This window comes from Lipotes vexillifer, unplaced genomic scaffold, assembly GCF_000442215.2.
Source record: "Lipotes vexillifer unplaced genomic scaffold, Lipotes_vexillifer_v1.1 scaffold496, whole genome shotgun sequence".
In the NCBI taxonomy this organism is placed as follows: Eukaryota; Metazoa; Chordata; class Mammalia; order Artiodactyla; family Lipotidae; genus Lipotes; species Lipotes vexillifer.
In genome coordinates this window covers 2,280,333-2,302,894 of record NW_006786690.1, presented here as the reverse complement: position 1 = coordinate 2,302,894, position 22,562 = coordinate 2,280,333, and the positions used below count along the sequence as shown (strand labels likewise).

General features: G+C 38.9%; 2 protein-coding genes across 3 annotated transcripts in view; one reads left to right on the top strand and one right to left on the bottom strand.

Moving 5' to 3' along the window:
* The first annotated feature begins 870 nt into the window (after positions 1-870).
* Positions 871-18,201, top strand: TMEM50A (transmembrane protein 50A). The gene is made up of 5 exons (XM_007459144.1): positions 871-991; positions 3,410-3,477; positions 5,533-5,625; positions 8,481-8,541; positions 17,854-18,201. Exons 1-5 carry the CDS (start codon positions 930-932, stop codon positions 17,897-17,899), a joined length of 330 nt encoding a protein of 109 aa, XP_007459206.1. The 5' UTR covers positions 871-929; the 3' UTR covers positions 17,900-18,201.
* A 1,914-nt stretch (positions 18,202-20,115) lies between these two features.
* LOC103071481 (RH-like protein) overlaps positions 20,116-22,562 on the bottom strand; it is a 33,375-nt gene continuing 30,928 nt past the window's right edge. For both annotated transcript variants that reach the window (XM_007459142.1, XM_007459143.1), the window contains one exon: positions 20,116-20,142. In XM_007459142.1, coding sequence (XP_007459204.1) covers positions 20,116-20,142 — 27 coding nt within the window. The remainder of the gene's footprint in view (positions 20,143-22,562) is intronic.

The following is a 22,562-nucleotide window of genomic DNA, read 5'->3' as shown; positions in this document are numbered from 1 at the left end:
CAAAAAAAAAAAAAAAAAAAAAAAGATTCCCTGAAGATGGCAATTCTGAGAGTGAACTAGGTCAGGGTTGCAAGTGGGGATAGAGAAGGGGGTTACTTTCCAAACCTTCTAAGCTACTTGTCAGTATTTGCTTAATATCATCTTATTGTAAGTTTCTGCTCAGGTGATAAAAAATATTTGTGCGGTTTTAATGTTTTTTCCTTATATGTTTGCCCTTGATAGTGTCCAGAACCAAATGCAATTAAAATAAATTATAATTTAGTATTTAAATTGAATTTAGCATAATCTCTGAAACTGTCTGTACCTGCACTATAATTCATCAAAAGGGAAAGCAGTACTGCATAACCATTGTTTATTTCACAACACCAAGAGGCTAGCTAAAATTTTATCAACGATAATTATTCCCTATATTATTTTAAATACTTTTTTTTTTCGTTTTCAATAATATCTTCCTGGAGGCTTATAATATATCGGCAACAGACCACTCCTCCTGTCAGCTGGAGTCTGAATCACCTTTCTCCTTTCTCCTGCCATGAAATATTGTAACTTCTAGTTCACAAAATTAGATTACAGACTTTAATATGACAACATAAAATAATGACTAAAGTAGACTTAGAAAAGAAGTGTTAATAAATAATAATTGCTATGGGACTTTAGGGTATCTAATCTTTCATCAGATATTAAGCCATATACTAATTATATGCAAGAAACTGCTGGAGCATTTAAGAACATTTTGGACTTTATTAGAAGGGATCTGTTCACTTAGATTCTTTGCTTGATTCCTTGCTTTCTTTGCTGGAAAACAAGATTCCTTGCTTTTTATCCAGTAAAATATGAAATAACTGCAATTTCTCCTTTTTGTGGTTTGTTTGTTTTAGTTTTTTACAGGCTGGTGGATTATCATAGATGCAGCTGTCATTTATCCCAGCATGGAAGAGTTCAACCACTCCTACCATGCCTGTGGTGTTATAGCAACCATAGCCTTCCTAATGTAAGTGTCATTGTTAGTGACATGACTTACAGATTGTCACAAAAGAAAAATATTTTACATACAGTTGAGTAGAGTTAAATTTTTAAAGTGTTACCAAATTAACATATGGGACATGGTTTAAAAGTCAAATCATAGGGCTTCCTTGGTGGCGCAGTGGTTGAGAGTCCACCTGCCGATGCAGGGGACACGGGTTCGTGTCTGGGTGTCCCGGTCCAGGAAGATCCCACATGTCGCGGAGCGGCTGGGCCCGTGAGCCATGGCCGCTGAGCCGGCATGTCCGGAGCCTGTGCTCTGCAATGGGAGAGGCCACAACTGTGAGAGGCCCACGTACCGCAACAACAACAACAAAAAAAGTCAAATCATAGAGAAGGACTGATGAAGAAAAGCAGGAGGCTTCTTTTCTTCCTTCCACCTCTCCTCTCCCACTTCTGTCTCCCAGCTTCTCTCAGCTATCCTTTTATTTCTAGGCTGCCAGTGTTTATAACTTTACTTTCACATCAGAAACCATATACTTTGTCTAAGAGTTTGTTTATTCATTCATCCAACAAATGTTTATTAAGCTTTTATATTCCCAGGCTCTGCTCTAGGTACAGTAAATACAGTATATAAAACAGGAAAATCCATGCCTTTATGGAATTTATACCTTAATGAGTGAGGCAGATTGTAACTAAAGAGAAATAAATTAAATATATAGCATGTAAGATAATGATAAGTGCTAGAGAGAAAAAGCAGAGGCGGGGATATGAGATGTCAGCAGAGGGTGCAGAAATTTTAAATAGAGTCAAGGAAGGCCTTACCGGAAGGTGATTTTTAAGTACAGATTTGAAGAAGTGAAGGGCCCGATCATGGAGATACGTAAGAGAGGATCATTCCAGACAGACGGAAGAGCAAGCACAAAGGCCGTATGGCAAGGGGACCAGTATGGCTGGAGTAAAGGGTCAAGGTCATAAAAGCCAGAGAAGACTGCAGAACTGTCCAGACTGAGGAGACTAAAGAGGCAGGAGAACAAAATGTCCCTCATGGTTCTGGACCAGATCCTTTTACTATTTAGAGCATTATTGGGACAACCTGGGAACTTGGATGAGGTGTGATGGTTAGCTAATGGGAATGGATCATTGTTAATTTCCTGATCTTGATGGTTGTATTATTCGATAGAACTGTCTCATTTATAGGAAATACATACAGATTTCTGGGGTTATGGGTCATCATGTTGGCAAGTTTCAAATATTTCAGGAAAACAAATTTATTTGAACTATACTTGGGACTTTTCTATAAGTTTGAGATATGTATAAAACCAGTAATACCAGAGAACAAAAAGAGGTTGTTCATTCGAGGATGTGCCTAGTGGTGAAGACTGACGAGGCAGGGTCATGGCTGTCCCACAGAGAGCTGTGAAGTGTGTTCAGGTGGCTCAGCAAGGAAAAAGAAGAGCCAATAGCCACTAGCCCAAGAACATCTGCATTGTTTAAAAATATGAAACTTGTTTTAAAATGTATTTGTTTTTGTACCAAATAACTTACAAGAGATCACTGAAAATAATTAAGAGTATTTTGATCATTCTTTTTAAAACTTAGATTTGAATGAATAAATTAAGACTTTATGTTGTTGTGAAAAAATTAGGGTTCATGTATTCAGCACCTACTATGTGCCAATCCCTGTGCTAGGCACTGAGACTAAAAGTGAGAGAGAAGATAGACACAGCCCCGTGTCTTTCTAGCAGTAGACACTCACACATACACAGTTAAATGGAGATACACACACACATACACACATATATAGTTTTCTAACTTCTTAACTTGATGTCTTGTGAACAGTTTCCCGTGATATTTTAAAAATTTCAGAGGGTACTTCTATAGAAAGCAAGGCTATCTCAATTTAGTATTCTGTGAAAGTCAGCAAAAGACTTCTTATGTCTGGAATGTGTAACAGGGATTGAGAAAACAAGATTTTACCACTTGCATCTCTTCACGTTGAGTATGTCTGATATGTACACGTGGAAAACTAGATAGGACCAAGCTAAAGATCCTTCCAATCTTAGCAAGATATAATTTTGAGAATTTCACCCTCAAATTTTAACAAGCATCAGAATCACCTGAAGGATTTGTTAAAATTCAGATTGCTGGGGTCCCATCCCCAGAGCTTCTGCTTCAGTAAATTTGGGCTGGAGCCGGGGAATTTTCTTTCTAAAGAATTCCCAGGTGACGCTGATTCTGCTGGTCTGGGGACTATGGCCACTGCGTTACAGGATATCTGGTTGAGGGGATTTGCCTAAGGTGTATAAACCCATTACTCAAGACTTACGAAGACTTACCTTAAATGTGCAGAACTCTAGCTTATTGTACCTGGTAATTTGATGTCATATAATTTCCTGTTAAGAGTCGGAGACCCTGATCTCTTGGTTTTATTGTATTCACACAGGATTAATGCAGTATCGAATGGACAAGTGCGAGGTGATAGTTACAGTGAAGGTTGCCTGGGTCAAACAGGTAAATAGGTGCAAACGACATTTTACTATACACCCTTAAAATGAGAATTATACATGGAAGGGCCACTTGTCTGACACCTTCAGATCAGAGATAGGTTATAGGTTCCAAGGAGAGGTCATAGGTTCCAAGGCCTAAGGTAAAAGTCACATTTGATCAAAGATTGCCGAATAGTATTTTTAAATATATGCACGGTTTTGAATATATAACCCTGTGCAATAATATGTGGATATAAATGTATACAGAGTACAGTAAAGAACAGTATATAATAAAGAATACATGTGCAAAATAGAATTTCTGCTACTTGAGGCTGTACCGTGACTTCCCTGATGGTCCAGTGGTTAAGACTTGGTGCTCCCAATGCAGGGGGCCTGGGTTGGATCCCTGGTCAGGGAACTAGAGCCCACATGCCACAACTAAAGATCCTGCACGTTGCAAGAAAGGTCCCACACACAGCAGTGCAGATTCTGCGTGCCGCAACTAAGACCCAGCGCAGCCAAATTAATTATTATTATTATTTTTTAAGAAGCTATACTATATAAATTATTTTCTTCCCTTTTCTGCCAACCTTACTTGATTGAATTAGCATTTTGAAATAGCTTAGAGTCATAGTTTTTTGGTGTGTTTTAAAATACACAACATCAAATTTACCATCTTAACTATTTTTAAGTATACAGTTCAGTAGTAGGTGCATTCATTTTTGTTGTGCAACTCTTTTAATCTTGCAAAACTGAATAGAATAATAGAATTTTAGTGCTTAGATTCACCCAGGCCTGCCCTGCTCAACTAAGGAACTCATATCCCCTGAACCCCATGGCCATGTACCCAAGGTAGGCAGAATACAGGATACGTGTAGCACAGCTTCCTGTAGGGTGCAATTTAGTCAGAGATTTGAGGGGACAGATATTTATTGAGCAGTTTAAATGGTAAAATATTATATCCATACAAAAATAAACTTGGATATAGGCAAATTTCAGGTGACTGTTTTTTTCTTTCCCTAATGAAATGAGAAACTGCAGTAGTCAGCTCTGGTCTATGCTTTCAGACTCTCCTTTGGTTCACTCTCTTTGTAGATCAACTTAAGTAGAAGAGATACAGAAATACCGGCATACCACAACCTTGTAAACTCTAAACAAAGAGATGAACGTTAGCAGTTAGTGTTGGTAATAATAAGCCAATAATAGCTTGAGCTAAGACTAGATAGAGTGTGGCAATCACATCCATAAATAAAATTTGTTAGCTAGCACAGCTTTGGGGGTCCAGAGCTAGTTGTATTTGTTTTAGTATCTCATCTATGAGTAACAGCTTATTATTTCAGAACTATTTTATGTTTTGGGTATGAAATCAGAAATTTATAACATTCTATTTGCTGTGCTTTATTGAGCAGGGCAGTGTTTTTATTAAAATGTATTTGTGCTAATTAAACAAACTCATCTCAGAATTCATTTTAGGCCATCTAATGACTCCATTTATTTCATATCAAATCTTCAGAAATATTGTGTAATGTGATTTATAAGTTGGTTGTCTTTCTCTGTTAACATAATTTTAATGCAGCTTAGTCCTAAGTGCCAGCCACACTAAATTTGAATTTGCTTTGCTGTCTGACTTGCCTGAAAGGGAAATACGGTAGTGTTTAGGTTCACATATCACTGAATATGAATTTTTTGTTAAGTATACCTATGTTATTGTTTGAAAGTTCTCTTGGAGGGCTTTAAACTTTGGAGCACAATTTCTAAAAATACTTGGAGACTGAGCTTCTAAATATGGTGAAACATATTTCATGAGATTTATATAGGAAGGGAGAGTAAAGTTTTTCTCAGTGTCATAGTTGGGGAAAGTAAGCATAGGCACTTAGAATATACAGACCAACCAACCAACAGGAAAAGAGCCAACGTCCACACTGATGATACTCAGCACATTTTTCACTGTTCTTGCTTTAGACTTTAATGGCAACTACACATGTTTTTCTCTTTGGGTTTTGTCTTCTCTTTGAAAAGTTAATTGAACTGACTGCTGTCATTTGAGAAACAATTCCGGTAAAATATTATTTTCCTTAAGGTGCTCGCATTTGGCTGTTCATTGGTTTCATGTTGGCCTTTGGCTCTCTGATCGCATCTATGTGGATTCTTTTTGGAGGGTATGTTGCTAAAGGTAAGAGAAAACGCAGTTTTTATTTTACTTCAATGGAATACTGAAATTTTGTGTTAAAGTTGGTGTTTTTTAGAATAAAGCTTTTTTCATACCAGCAAGGCATTTGTGCCTGGGAGCTCTCCTCCCCCATCTGTATTTGTTTTGTTTGTTTGCTGTGTTTTTAGTGTGCCTTTCTTCTGTATTTTCTAATCTAGAGGCCTGGAAGGAATGGGACACAGCTCTATACCTTGTTTCTCTTTGGCTTCCAAAAACCTCAAAAGCAGAGCACATATGTTGTCCAGCTATTTGGCAAGTTTTGACTTGCTGAATAATATCCAGGCAAAGCTCTAACACCCTAGAATTGAAATTTATTGAGCCAAAGCTCCCTGATAATATGATAGCATCTTCTTTTAGACAGAAAAGCAAATTAACATTTAAGGCGTATCTGCTATATAAGGCCAGATTAAGGCAAGCTAGGAAAAGACCTGCTTTTGGGTCCCTGGCTGAAATTTTGCCTTGAGGGACCCCAGAAAAACATGAAATCCATTTAATGTTCTGAGTAAAATTGACGATGCCTATCATAGTAAAAATATAATATTAATGACTTGCCAAACTAGACCAGCAGAGATCTAAGCTAGCTCATATTTTAACATTTTATTTCTTTGAATAAAATGTAATTCTTGGATTGAAATCATTGGTTTCCTGATTTTTTATTAAAATTGTTTTAATCTTACAGATAGGAATGATAGGCAATTTTAAATATTTATATTTTTTCTTTTATTTATATAATTTATTATAAAACCATGTTACTAAAAATGTAGAAAAGAAAGAAAAAAACTATAATAATCTTCCTACTCCTAAATATTTTGGTATATTTCCTTTGATATCTTGCGTTTTTTAAGTAGTTATAATCATAGTATAAATATAATTTTGAACCTAGCCTTTTGCATTTAACATGATATCATAAGTAGTTTTCTTGCTGCTATAAAATCTATCACCATCATATTTTAGAAACAAAAATGTTACTTTTTTATCATGTGAAGTGCATAATTCTTTTTCATTGTAGAAAATTGAGAATATAAAAGAGCTCAAAGAGGAAACTAAAATTACTGATAATTCTTCTTTCCTAGATACAACTATTAATACAGAGCCCCTTTTTGTAGGAATGTGTTCATCTCATAGACTTTTTTTTTTTTTTTTTTTAAATAATACACAATGTATTTATTTATTTATTTATTTATTTATTTATGGCTGGGTTGGGGCTTCATTTCTGTGCATGGGCTTTCTCTAGTTGTGGCAAGTGGGGGTCCCTCTTCATCGCGGTGCGCAGGCCTCTCACTATCGCGGCCTCTGTTGTTGCGGAGCACAGGCTCCAGACGCGCAGGCTCAGTAATTGTGGCTCACGGGCCCAGTTGCTCCATGGCATGTGGGATCTTCCCAGCCCAGGGCTCGAACCTGTGTCGTCTGCATTGGCAGGCAGATTCTCAACCACTGCGCCACCAGGGAAGCCCCATCTCATAGACTTTTAAGTTATTTTCCTAAAGGCTTCTGAAGCCAGGTTATGCTTTGAGAATTATTAGCAGCAGATCTGGAATTTTATAAAGTTGCCTTTATATAGGATCTTTATGAGTCATTCTAGTGTTAGTAGTTGTTTAATGTGGAATATTTAATGTGGCCTTCTAGTAGAGAAGGCCTGTACAAACCAGTGGCTATGGTAATCAGATTAATTTAAAACTATTATGAGAAAAAGTTGCTATTCATCTATCCATCATGCCTCAGTTTGTCAATTAGTCAGTGATGATTAACAGTTCCAGTAGTAGAAATTTATGAGAATTTCAACTTCAGTCGAGGATAAAATGGGGACAAAATGGTCCTCTGGCAGTCTTGGCCATCTTAGTTAGGGGCTGCTTTCTCTATCCAGGTGTTTAAGCCCAAAACCTGGGTGGTTAAGGCCTGTCAAGGATGACACCTCTTTCTCTCACATCCCACACACCCCAGTCCATCAGCAAATCCTGTTGATTCTGCTATTAAAAAAAGTGGTCTTGCGTCTGACCACTTTTTACCTTCTCCATGGCTCCCACCCTGGTTCAATCCATTATAGTCTGTGGCCTGATTTCTTAAAATAGCCGCCTCACTGGTTTCTGTTTCTCCCCTTCCTCCCTTTAGTCTACTGTCAGCACAGCAACCAGCAGGATCCTATTGAAATGTGTCAGCTCAGGTCACTTTTCTGCTCAAAACCCTCCAATGGCTTTTCCTCTCACCCAGAGTGAAAATCAAAGTCCTCACCATTACTGCAAGGCTCTAGAGGATCTGCACCTCCCAGCCTGCCCCTCGTACTTCTCTGATCTGTCTCCTGCTTTTCTCTCTTTGGCCCACGTGACCATTCCTCTAATGTACCAGACCACTCCCACCCCAGGGCTTTTGCACTTGTTGTTCTGCTGCTTCTGCATGGCTCCTGCCCCTACTTCTTTCTTCATGTCCTTATGCCAGTGTCACCTTCTCATGTGGTTTTTCTGGCCACCTGTATAAAATACCATCATTCACTACATTTCCTATACCTTTCCTGCTTTTTCTCCTTATTTATTCTTGGTATTCTCTAGCTCCGTGAAGGCAAACACTTTGCCTGTTTTATGTACTGCAGTATCCTCAGCACATTGAACCGTGCTGGCACATAATATGTACCCAGTATTTGTTAAATAAATGAAGGAGGCTACCAGCGCTACACTCTGTCATATGTATTATGTCATTTAATGCCCACACCAACCATAGTTACCAGAAAAATCAATTATGTTAGGCAGGAAAACTGATATTCACCAGTTTATCAGAAACAATGTGTTGAGATCATAAACCTCTAAATATTATAATTACTTTTACAGAAAAAGCCATAGTATACCCTGGAATTGCTGTATTTTTCCAAAATGCCTTCATCTTTTTTGGGTAAGTTTGTTTTGCATTCTTCATCCTATCTTTTTTTAAAATTATGGTTTATTTTATGTCATTTACTATATTTAGTTGCTTAATTTCCCCGTCTAATGCCCCTTCCCCATGTTAGTGTCATAAAATACGAAGAATGAGACTGAGAAAGATATTTTTACTACATGGGTTGGCTTGCTGCCCACCTTGGGAACATACATCGATTTGTTAAAATTGCCACCACCTCCCCTTTAACGAAGAACTGTGATTTGTGTAGATTTAGTTACATAACACTGGCACTGTTCATTTAAAATCTGTATCTCCAACAGTTGCTTTTAATGAAAGCCTGCGTAAAATCATTTCTTCTTAAAATTTTGTTTCTGAATGCATTTTATGGTTCTTACTATCCTTGGTGTCATGAGAATTTGTGACATTTGAGGGGTAGAGGAAAAGCCCTGACCTTATTTTATCCTTCTGATGCAATGACAAATTAAAAGATTGCTAAGACCTTAATTCTTTTATCACTAATCTTTTCTAATGTTCATTCTTTCCTGGACACTTAGGGCCTGCTCTTTCCCCTATCCCTGGCCTCCCACTCAACCCCTCCCCCCCAAAACAACAACAACAACAAAAACTTCTCTTTATCCTGTGTATCAGGAGTTCTTAACTTCCGTTCCATGGGTAGGCTTCTGAAGATTAGGAACCACCAGGTATTTCTGTATGCAAGACATTGGCTTTTCTGCTTGTTTCTGGGAAGAGAGTCTGTGGCTTTCATCAGATTTTCAAAGATGTCCTTAATCCAAAAAAGGTTTTAAAAAAAAACCTTTATATTCTGTATCTTCTTTATATGCTGTATATTCTAGGACAGTCTATTCTAGGACTTTTCCTTCCCTGTCCCTTCCCACCCACCTCCTAAAAGGAAATAGATGCCCCATATCTACTTGAACCACTCATGAAATGCTAACAGTTGCCCTTTAATAATAGTCAGCAGTTGGTATTCACACTTTTTCCGTTCTACCACAAAACAGTTTTGCAATTTTATAAAATCAGTTTAGAAATAAGAAAAATGTGAACTTACACGTGGCAAGATCCACAGCCTCTTTGGGTCATACCTTGCATCTTGAAACTAGTGGAAAAAACCCAAAGAGTTTTTTAAAAATGTTAGGCCAGGGCTTCCCTGGTGGCGCAGCGGTTGGGAGTCCGCCTGCTGATGCAGGGGACACGGGTTCGTGCCCCAGTCCGGGAAGATCCCGCATGCCGCGGAGCGGCTGGGCCCGTGAGCCATGGCCGCTGAGCCTGTGCATCCGGAGCCTGTGCTCTGCAACGGGAGAGGCCACAACAGTGAGAGGCCCGCGTACCGCAAAAAAAAAAAGTCCATTGATTTTTGTGCAGAAAATAATAATGACCAAAGTTTATTGAGCACTTTTTATGGGCAAGGCATCATCTTAGTGTTACATGTGTGCTCTCAGTTAATCCCCAACACAACTCGGAAGGTGGCTCCATTATTATCACCATTTTATACGTGAGAAACAGGCACAGAGCTCATGTTTGAGATCATGTGGCTAAAATTCAGGCTCTCTGACTTCAAAGTTCAGTCTTCAGCTACTATGAGGGTGAAATTTGAAATTTGGAATGAATTTAATTGACATTTTCTCCTTTTGCTGAATCTTCAACCAGTTGCTTAGTATAACACTGTACTTGAAAAATACAAAGTGAACAAACCTCACTCCACAGGTTATGCAAATTTGGCAAATATGGGTAAGTTTGTTATTTTATAGGGTAATGTAGCATGTGTTTATGAGAGGGACAGTGTTGATATTTATGATTTCTTTTCCTTTCAAGCTGCAATGCTGAGGCTTGGGCGTCTTTAAAGAAGGACCAGGCACCCTGAGCTCACTACTCCAGCATCTCCACAGGGTTAGAGGTGCTCAGGGGAATTCAGTGCCCCACAGCTTCAGCCAAAGGAAGGCAGTGTAACAGGGTCAGAGGCAGGGGTTAGAAAAGCTTCAGGATGGAGTGGTAGGGAGGGGATTTACGAGAACCAGCCAAGGAAGGGCAAACAGCAGCCTTCTTATTTTAATCATTATTTTCTCTGGCAGAGGTAGAGGATAAAGTAAGTTCCACCCTGAGATGCTGTTTTTGGCAGAGAAGTTACTCTGTCACAGCAGGGAGGAACCAGAGGATTGAGAGAAGATTTGTGGGAAACTTTTATCTTTTCCAATGAGGGAAGAAACACGTTAAGTTCATATGGTAGTTATCACATTTCACAAAACCTTGGAAACCGATCAGTGACTTGTCATTGTCTCAAATTAGTTATAATAAATTACTTTTCTATGCAGTGAGTTTGGTTAATTTCTCATTTATTACTGTTCTATCTATTAAGTCTAAAAACTAATCTGGTTTTGTGAAAATACTGTAAGCAAATCGAAATTAAATTCAACTAATAGACACCATTGTTAGAAGATTGCCTACCATTTTGATTTATAACAGAACAATTCTCAGCAACAGCTTAGAAATTACTGTTTCAGAAACAGATGTCAGTACCAAAGGTGACCATCTGACAATGTAGGAGGGACTGGCTCTTCCCAAGAAACTATTGAGATTATAGTTTACATCTGGTGACCAGTGTGCTGAAGTTACCACATCTCTTAAGCTCTCTGGAGAGTAGGGTCCCTAATATCCAACTTTGGTTTTTCTTTTTTTGCAGCAGTAGGTTTGATATTACCTGGAAGAGCAGAGATCAGATCATTCTTTGGAGGTTTATGAAATCCTTTATAAAGAGAAATTCATATTCTTCCAAGAGAGGGTATAGATGACTTCCTGGTTGCACTTTTTTTTTTTTTCCCCTGGTTGCATTTTTGTTTTCATCAAAAAACACTCAGGTGTATACCTTTATAAAGACCTATGAAACCTGTTTTTTTTTTATTTTTTGGCCGTGCTGCTAGGCTTGCAGGATCTTAGTTCCCCCACCAGGGATCGAACCTGGGCCCCCTGCAGTGGTAGCGCAGAGTCCTAACCACTGGAGCGCCAGGGAATTCCCTATGAAACCTGTTTTAAATCAACCATTTTGATTGAGGGTTTAACCTTGAGTATACACTGGAGATTGGAAAACAGATAAAAACCAGCAGATGTCATTGAAGCGTCCACTCCTCTCTTCATTTCTCCCTTGCACTTACTCCCCACATCCAAGCCCTGATGATGAGTCTGCTTCTGAATTGTCTTAAACCTGTTCTCTTTTTGTCTATTTCCATTGTTATGTTTTGTCGTCCTCATCCCTTCCTGAGCACTTCACATCCTTGACTGATACCTCTCTTGGATCCAGTTTTCCTATGTCAGGTTTCCTTCTAAAACAAAGCTCTAAGCCTGTCATTTCCTGTTTTAAAATTTTCCAGAACTTGGAGCTGTCTACAGAAGAGGTCACCACTAATGACCATCCAACCAAATTCTGCCCACAATTCTGTTTTATTTAGCCTATACAGTATTTTTTGTTTTATTGAGCTGACATTTAAATATCAAGAGATTTCATCAAAAATTGGAATTTGGGGCCTTTCTTGAAAAACTAGAGGATCTAACAACCCTGGGCCCTGCTCAGCAACAATCCGCTGGAGCTAAAGTTGTTTCTTTTAATGGGGGATGCATCTCTGCATAGTCCCATCTCATGCATTGCCTGGGCCCGAGTACCATCTGCCCCTTTAATAGATCACAGGCTGGTGCCTGCCCCCTTGACTCATCTAAGGCACCAAAGGCCCCTGTGGACAATTTGCCACCCTGGTCAGTTGGCTTACCAAATTGGGCCACTGCCGTTCCTCATCCTCCTTGATTCTTAAACTATACTCGCCATATTGGACTCTCCACTGCTTTACTACACCACAGATATTTATATTGAGATATATATATGTGTGTGTGTATGCGTATTCTTATGCATATAATCCCACTCTGCCCTCTTAAGCTGAAGCCTTGAAGACAACTATAGATACTTCCCAAACTAAAACCTAGAGTGTAAGCTCTGTGAGGGCATTTCCTGACACATCCATCTCCTGGGCTTGTCCTGAGGCCCCATGGTCTTTTATTCCTCTTTGCCTTTTGATCTACTTTTCCTTTTCCTCTCCCTGAAACATCTTCCTTCATCATCCCACTAGCTTCTGTTCCTCCAACCTCCCACTCAAACTCCTGCTTATCCTTCAAAACTCATCTAATATTACATCCTCTGTAAATCCTTTTCTAACACATTCAGGCAAAATAAATTCCCATATGTTCTCTGCTCCCTTAACATGTGTCTCTCCACCCCCACCCCCTATACTACCACATTGTGTCATCAAGAACATGAGCAACTTGAAAGCAGGGACTGTATCTTTACTTTTATAGCCCTAGCTTCTAGCACCTAGCACCTCGACTTAAAAAAGGCTTGTTGGCCAGGGGAAAATGGCAGCAGCTGTGTGGCTGACAGGGTCTTGTCGCTCTGGCCAGGTGTCAGGCCTTTGCCTCTGAGGTGGGAGAGCCGAGTTCAGGACATTGGTCCATCAGAGACCTCCCAGCTCCACATAATATCAAACGGTGAGAGCTCTCCCAGAGATCTCCATCTCAATGCTAAGACCCAGCTCCACTCAAGGACCAGCAAGCTACAGTGCTGGACATTCCATGGCAAATAACTAGCAAGACAGGAACACAAACCCACCCATTAGCAGAGAGGCTGCCTAAAATCATAATAAGGTCACAGACACCCCAAAACACACCACTGGATGTGGTCCTGCCCACCAGAAAGACAAGATCCAGCCTCATCCACCAGAACACAGGCACCAGTCCCCTCCACCAGGAAGCCTACACAACCCACTGAACCAACCTTAGCCACTGGGGGCAGAGACCAAAAACAACAGGAACTACGAACCTGCAGCCTGCAAAAAGGAGACCCCAAACACAGTAAGTTAAGCAAAATGAGAAGACAGAGAAACACACAGCAGATGAAGGAGCAAGGTAAAAACCCACCAGACCAAACAAATGAAGAGGAAATAGGCAGTCTACCTGAAAAAGAATTCAGAGCAATGATAGTAAAGATGATCCAAAATCTTGGAAATACAATGGAGAAAATATAAGAAATGTTTAACAAGGACCTAGAAGAACTAAAGAGCAAACAAACAGTGATGAATAACACAAGAAATGAAATTAAAATATCTCTAGAAGAAGGGTGAGGTGTGATAGGGCGAGAGAGAGACATGGACATATATATACTAACAAACGTAAGGTAGATAGCCAGTGGGAAGCAGCCGCATGGCACAGGGAAACCGGCTCGGTTCTTTGTGGCTGTCTGGAGGGGTGGGATAGGGAGGGTGGGAGGGAGGGAGACAAAGAGGGAAGAGATATGGGAACATATGTATATGTATAACTGATTCACTCTGTTATAAAGCAGAAACTAACACACCATTGTAAAGCAATTATACCCCAATAAAGATGTTAAAAAATAAATAAATAAACAAAAACAAAAACAAACAAAAAAATATCTCTAGAAGGAATCAATAGAATAACTGAGGCAGAAGAATGGTTAAGTGACCTCAAAGATAAAATAGTGGAAATAACTACCACAGAGCAGAATAAAGAAAAAAGAATGAAAAGAATTGAAGACAGTCTCAGAGACCTCTGGGACATTAAACACACCAACATTCAAATTACAGAGGTCCCAGAAGAAGAAGAGAAAAAGAAAGGGACTGAGAAAATATGTGAAGAGATTATAGTTGAAAACTTACCTAGTATGGGAAAGGAAATAGTTAAGTCCCATACAGGATAAATCCAAGGAGAAACACGCTGACACACAGTAATCAAATATCAAAAATTAAATACAAAGAAAAAATACTAAAAGCAGCAAGGGAAAAACAACAAATAACATACAAGGGAATCCCCATAAGGTTAACAGCTGATCTTTCAGCAGAAACTCCGCAAGCCAGAAGGGAGTGGCAGGACATATTTAAAGTGATGAAAGGGAAAAAACTACAACCAAGATTACCCTACCCAGCATACTCATATGATGAGTATGACACATACTCAATACTCATTCAGATTCGATGGAGAAATTAAAACCTTTACAGACAAGCAAAAGCTAAGAGAATTCAGCACCACCAAACCAGCTTTACAACAAATGCTAAAGGAACTTCTCTAGGCAGGAAACACAAGAGAAGGAAAAGACCTACAATAACAAACCCAAGTCAATTAAGAAAATGGTAATAGGAACATACATATCGATAACTACCTTAAATGTAAATGGATTAAATGCTCCAACCAAAGGACATAGACTGGCTGAATGGATAACAAAAACAAGACCCGTATATATGCTGTCTACAAGACACCCACTTCAGACCTATGGACACATACAGATTGAAAGTGAGGGGATGGAAAAAGATACTCCATGCAAATGGAAATCAAAAGAAAGTTGGAGTAGCAATTCTTATACCAGACAAAATAGACTTTAAAGACAATTACAAGAGACAAAGAAGGACACTATATAATGACCAAGGGATCAATCCAAGAAGAAGATGTAACAATTGTAAATATTTATGCACCCAACATAGGAGCACCTCAATACATAAGGCAAATGCTAACAGCCATAAAAGGGGAAATCAACAGTAACACAATCATAGTAGGGGACTTTAACACCCCACTTTCACCAATGGACAGATCATCCAAAATGAAAATTAATAAGGAAACACAAGATTTAAATGATACTTTAAACAAGATGGATTTAATTGATATTTATAGGACATTCCATCCAAGAACAACAGAATACACTTTTCTCAAGTGCGCATGGAACGTTCTCCAGGATAGACCATATCTTGGATCACAAATCAAGCCTTGGTAAATTTAAGAAAATTGAAATTGTATCAAGTATCTTTTCCGACCACAATGCTATGAGACTAGATATCAATTACAGGAAAAAATCTATAAAAAATACAAACACATGGAGGGTAAGCAATACACTACTAAATAATCAAGAGATCTCTGAAGAAATCAAAGAGGAAATCAAAATACCTAGAAACAAATGACAATGAAAACACGACAACCCGGGCTTCCCTGGTGGCACAGTGGTTGAGAGTCCGCCTGCTGATGCAGGGGACACGGGTTTGTGCCCCGGTCTGGGAACATCCCACATGCCGCGGAGCAGCTGGGCCCCTGAGCCATGGCCGCTGAGCCTGCGTATCCGGAGCCTGTGCTCCGCAGTGGGAGAGGCCACAACAGTGAGAGGCCCGCGTACTGCAAAAAAAACAAACAAAAAAAACCCACGACAACCCAAAACCTATGGATGCAGCAAAAGCAGTTCTAAGAGGGAAGTTTATAGCAACACAATCCTACTTCAAGAAACAAGAAACATCTCAATTAAACAACCTAACCTTACACCTAAAGCAATTAGAGAAAGAAGAACAAAAAAACCCCAAAGTTAGCAGAATGAAAGAAATCATAAAGATCAGATCAGAAATAAATGAAAAAAAATGAAGGAGACAATAGCAAAGATCAATGAAACTAAAAGCTGGTTCTTTGAGAAGATTCACAAAATTGATAAACCATTAGCCAGACTCATCAAGAAAAAAAGGGAGAAGACAAATCAACAGAATTACAAATGAAAAAGGAGAAGTAACAATTGACACTGCAGAAATACACAAGATCATGAGCGATTACTACAAGCAACTCTATGCCAATAAAATGGACAACCTGGAAGAAATGGACAAATTCTTAGAAAAGCACAACCTTCCGATACTGAACCAGGAAGAAATAGAAAATATAAACAGACCAATGACAAGCACTAAAATTGAAATTGTGATTTAAAATCTTCCAACAAACAAAAGCCCAGGACCAGATGGCTTCACAGGCGAGTTCTATCAAACATTTAGAGAAGGGCTAACACCTATCCTTCTCAAACTCTTCCAAAATATAGCAGGGGTAGGAACACTCCCAAATTCATTTTATGAGGGTACTATCACCCTGATACCAAAACCAGACAAAGATGTCACAAAGAAAGAAAACTGCAGGCCAATATCGCTGATGAACATAGATGCAAAAATCCTCAAAAAAATATTTCTCCATAGAAGATATACAGACTGTCAACAAACACATGAAAGGATGCTGAACATCACTAATTATTAGAGAGATGCAAATCAAAACTACAATGAGGTAATCACCTCACACCAGTCAGAATGGCCATCATCACAAAATCTATAAACAACAAATGCTGGAGAGGGTGTGGAGAAAAGGGATCCCTCTTGCACTGTTGGTGGGAATGTAAATTGATACAGCCACTATGGAGAACAGTATGGAGGTTCCTTAAAAAACTAAAAATAGAACTACCATATGACCCAGCAATCCCACTACTGGGCATATACCCTGAGAAAACCATAATTCAAAAAGATACATGTACAATAATGTTCATTGCAGCACTATTTGCAATAGCCAGGACGTGGAAGCAACCTAAGTGTCCGTGAACAGATGAATGGATAAAGAAGATGTGGCACATATTACAGTGGAATATTACTCTGCCATAAAACGAAACGAAATTGAGTTATTTGCAGTGAGGTGGATGGACCTAGAGACTGTCATACAGAGTGAAGTAAGTCAGAAAGAGGAAGACAAATACGGTATGCTAACACATATATATATATGGAATCTAAAAAAAAAAAAAAAAAGGTTCTGAAGAACCTAGGGGCAGGACAGGAATAAAGACTCAGATGTAGAGAATGGACTTGAGGATCCGGAGAGGGGGAAGGGTAAGCTGGGACAAAGTGAGAGAGTGGCAGGGACATATATACACTACCAAATGTAAAATAGCTCGCTAGTGGGAAGCAACCACATAGCACAGGGAGATCAGCTCGGTGCTTTGTGACCACCTAGAGGGGTGGGATAGGGAGGGTGGGAGGGAGACGCAAGAGGGAGGAGATATGGGGATATATGTATATGTATAGTTGATTCACTTTTTTATAAAGCAGAAACTAACACACCATTTTAAAGCAATTATACTCCAATAAAGATGTTAAAAAAGAAAAGGCTTGTTGAATGAATTAGATAAAATCAGACATATAATGGTTACATGCTAAACATTGGTTAAATTTTTAGGAGGGACATATGTCTCCAAACTTAGAAGTTAAGGATACAGGGAAGCTAGTGGTAAATAGCACAGCTGAGCACAGTGAAAGAATTTACTACCTTAGAATGATCAGTTTCTGTTCTGATACATCCCATGGGTTTTTTCCATACAACTTATCAATTATTCTTTATTGTTAGTTTCCCACAATTCTAAATCTCACACAGTCTTTCTTTTACCAAACTCAGCTAGTCATATGATGTTTCTTATTTTATTCACAGAGGACTCATTTTTAAGTTTGGCCGCACTGAAGACTTGTGGCAGTGAAAACATCTGATTTATTACTGCAGAGAAGTCCTGCATGGGTTTGGTTTTTATTTTCACTGCTCACTCCCAGTCTTTTGTAATGCCATTTTCTAAACTTTCTGAGTGTAATCTCAACTTAAATTTGTATAATACTAAAATCATGAGAACTCCCTATTTAAACAACAACAACAACAGCAAAATCTATTGTGGTATGCATTTGATTAACTTGTAAAATGTTAAAGATATTTCATATGAGAAATTTTTATTATGTTTTATCATGGTATAATTTGTAAAAATAAAAATAAATCACAAAAGCAATTATGGAAGCATCTTATATGAGTATTTGTCATATCCAAGGTGCAAAACTGCAGTTAAAGTTCTCTGAAGATTTCATGTGTTTATTTAAATGTGGCCTCTTCTGTGTCAAATGTTAAATGAAATATAAACATATTGTTGTTTTGAAAAAACTATTCAGTGGTCAGAATTCTTTCTCAGTATACTTTGTGTTTGGCTTATATGGTTTTGCCAAAAATTCTGTAAATATTTCAGTGTAAGTAACTATTGAGCATCTCCCAAGGGATGAGTGAACATGTTGAAAGAGAGTAGCCCCACAATCCTGCCTCCAGTCTCCTCAAAAGTGTCCCTTCAGTGGTACTGATTGGCGGGGCGGGGAAGGGGGTGAGTAATAACTCAGCTGTGATACCTGGTCCTGGTAGGATGCTGACAGTCACTCCACAGCCACCACAGAAGGAAAGAGGAAGAGGATAGGGATTTGACACTGGTCTTTACTCACATGACTAATTCTGTTGTCGGTTTGATAATAAATTGGATTCCATTTCATTGTATCTCTGTACTGAACCACTAAGCTCAAGATAGACCAGCAGGGTCAATTATAATGACAAATGTTAACTACTGGGAATTCTTAGTCTGTTCCTCTTTGGAATTCTGTTATCCCCCAGGCTCCCCACTTTGGCAAAATGGGAATTTTTTTTTTTTCTTTAATAAACTAGCTAACTGTGGGATACGTGTTCTTCAGAACTAAAGCTTGAAATGTTTTCTTTCATAAAACTTGCTACAATTAGCCATTCATTAAATGCCAAATATCACTTAGATTTAAATTGTGGTCCTTTTTTTAGTATTTATTTATTTATTTTTATTTATTTATTTATATTTTTAATTTATTATTATTTATTTAGTTTATTTATTTAATCAATTTAATTTATTGTTTATTTATTTATTTATTTATTTAGCTGCATCTTCGTTGCGGCACACGGGATCTTCATTGCAGTGTGCGAGCTCTCTAGTTGAGGCACGCGAGCTCAGTAGTTGTGGTGCACGGGCTTAGTTACCCTGTGGCATGTGGGATCTTCCCCGACCAGGGATCGAACCCTCATCCCCCACATTGGAAGGTGGATTCTCTACCACTGGACCACCAGGGAAGTCCCAGTGGTCCCCATTCTATGTCAGCCATTGTTTTCTCCCAGTGTGTACAATTTGAATGTTGCCTGGTCATCAACTATTCAAAGAAATGGCTGTGTTGTTCTCATCTCACAGCAAATCACTCCTGGTGAGGTTTTAGATCCACAGGATGTGAGAAGTGGAGGCGATCCACTAGGGGTTGAAGTTCACCTTCTCTTCTTACAGATAAGGGAACCCAGACCATGGCAATTTAAATGACTTCCTCAAGGTCATAGAAGTAGATTTTAAATCTTGAGGCAGTGTGTCTCCACTTTTGACCACGAATGTCTTCCCCACAGTTAAATTCAGGATATGCTCAGGGAGTAGGAACTCCTTGTAAAACCACTGGAATAAAAGCACAGTGTCTGCAAGGGCTTAATCTAAGTGAGTTCTTAGTTTTCCCCTGTTTTATATCATCTGCTTTGCTGATGTAGATGAGTTAACTGATAGCTTAATACTTTATTAAGCGCAAGAAAGGATCTAAATTGTCAATAAAATTGAACCAAAACCTTAATTTTGTGAACTGTGTGCCTGCACCCAAGAAAATAATGATAGCATTATCTTTCAGGAAACCAAACATAATTATTTAAAATTATTATAATATAAAATTATCCCTTATGTTTTTAGTCTTTCATTTTGAATATCAAATCTATCTCTGACCTGTTTCACTGTACATGAGACTTTGCTGTAATGAGTGTTTGTCGCACACACAAAAAAATGGGCAACAGTGAAAAGAAGTTGTTTTCAAACAGCCCTTGTTTTTCTTGGATGCTTTCGCTTTAATATCCAACAGCCAAATGTGGAAACTGTAAAAGGAAAGCAAACATTTTTTATTACAGATGAACCCTTATTATATGCTTAATATTGTATACATATTGATTCTGGCTTGATCTTTTGAAACTTATGTTGCCCAAAATGTTGTTTCATCACAAAGGTCTTAGAAGTTCTTTCATAAAATCTGAATTGGAAGATCTCTTAGTTAGGTAGATCTCATTTCATATAGCTCTTTACATGGATCATTAGTGGTCACCTGGCTTTTGTTTGAACACCTCCAGTGACAGGAGACTCACTACCACATGCAGTAGTTTATTCCGTTCTGCAGACAGTTCAAATTGTTAGCAATTTATACTGCATCGCCCACTGGGCCTAGTTAAATTCTTCGGAGAAGCATAGAAACAAATCTTTTCCCTCTTCTACGTGAAAGTCTCTCAAGTGTTTGAAGATTGTTCTTAGGTCTCCCTTGGGTCTTCTCTTCTGCAAGCTAAATAAATCAATCCTCAGTTCTTTGGTTGTGCCATATGGTACCCTGCCATACAACATCACTGCGTGTTGAGTAGCCTTGGATCACAGAATTCTAGAACCAGAAATCAGAGTAGCTAAAGCTTATGCAGTGTTTTCTATGGATCAGTGTGCTAACATTTCACACATGTTACCTCCCTTAAATCCTTCCAACAACCTAGTGAGATATCTCTATTTCAGAGATCACAGAGCTAGAGGTGGTAGAACCCAGATCTGTCTGACTCCAGAACGTCGAATTTGATCTCATTTCACAAATGAAGGAACTGAGCCTCCCCTCCACCCCACAGAAGTAAAGTGACTTGCCCAAGGGCACCAGCCTGTGGTGGGTGAGCTAGGACTCAATTCAGATCTGCCTCCCAGATAAGGCTGTTTCCACTGGGCCTCTCCCAAAGGGGAGGAATCAGCAGGCTCCTGATCTGTTTTCCTACTTTGCTTTAAAAACCGGCTCTCCTCATTTTGGCAGAACGAGCAATTTTTGGACCCTTACTGTGTGTCTAGAACTTCTATTTTAAATCAGAAGCAGGGGTGACACCAGTGTGACAAGGCTATGCTGTTTTGCATAAAACAGCAAGAGGAACTCAACACATTTTGTCGTGTTTTTGTGCCAAAACAGTGGTGGTGTTTAAATTTCTTGGCAATACAATCACGTAAAAATTAAACTGCAAATACGTGTTCAGAAAGCAACGGATGACCTTGAGTATACTGCAGTCATTTCAGAATCCATCCTACATGCTTAATCCTGTCATACTGCTCACCCCTGAAACATTCATTTTATGGCACCATTTCCCCACGTAAACCTTGGGAGCTTCCCATTGCCTGAAGGATGATTCAAGTGACTCTGCCCACCATTCATCCTCCTCTTCACCAACTCACCCCGAGCCAGTTGCTTCATGCTTCTCCTGTGTTTGCTCTCAATCCTCCCCTTTCTTGGAATGTCTTTCACTTTCTGTCACTTAGCCACGTCCAGCAAATCCTGACCTCCCCAAGCTTGTGACCTCTGCCTCTGCTGGTTCAACTAGCAGCTACTGCCAGGGTTACTTATTTAGTACCTAATAGACAGAGCTGTGCACAGGTAAAGATCCAGTTCTTCTAAGTGCTTAGACCCCTATTTTCTCTGTCTGCGTCCACACAATAATCAGAACAGGGGCTTGTCCATGGGAGACTCACAAAACAAAGTTCCTTTCTTCATTTTAATAAATGGATGTCAGTGGGTCCTTGTGCCTTGGAAAGCATGAAATAAAATCCATGGTTTATGAAATTGAAATTAAAAGTTGAAAGAATTTATCCTCTTAGTGAAGGCAGAAGACAGATGAAAAATTATAAATTGGATTTTTGTAAATCAGTATCTGGGTGAGGATCACTGTAATTTCCAAGAAGACAAAGGATTCGTACATGCAGCTCCTTAAGATCTAGAACTAAATTTTATTTAGATTTGTCTCCCCAGCTCTTCATACAATATTGATCACATATTAGCTAATATATTTATGGAATTAATAATGAGTGAATGAATGAGTACATCTTAATAAAATCATCCAAGGATGGGATGGGTGTTCTTGGGGGGTGGTGAGTGCCCATCCCAGGAAGTGCTGAGCATGGTCTGGGCAACCAGTGAAGGAATGTCCCTTCCAACCCCCAGTAGTCTGCTTCTATGACATACAGTAAAGGGCATTCATTCCATAATGTTTAAAATGTCTTTTTGGATGGTTTACCAAAAAAAAAAAAAAAATCACCTCTGGATTTATCAGCTTTGGAAGTTTGTATTCTTGCTTTTTAAATGCAAGCTATAAGTGTTACACTGCTGAATAAATAGTTCTACTCAGCTGTAAAAAAAATACATCAGAAGATGAGGGGAGAAATAACCATTCTCCAGTAGCTGCCCACAACACATACATGCTGTGTCTTTGGAGCCAAACAGACACCGATTCAA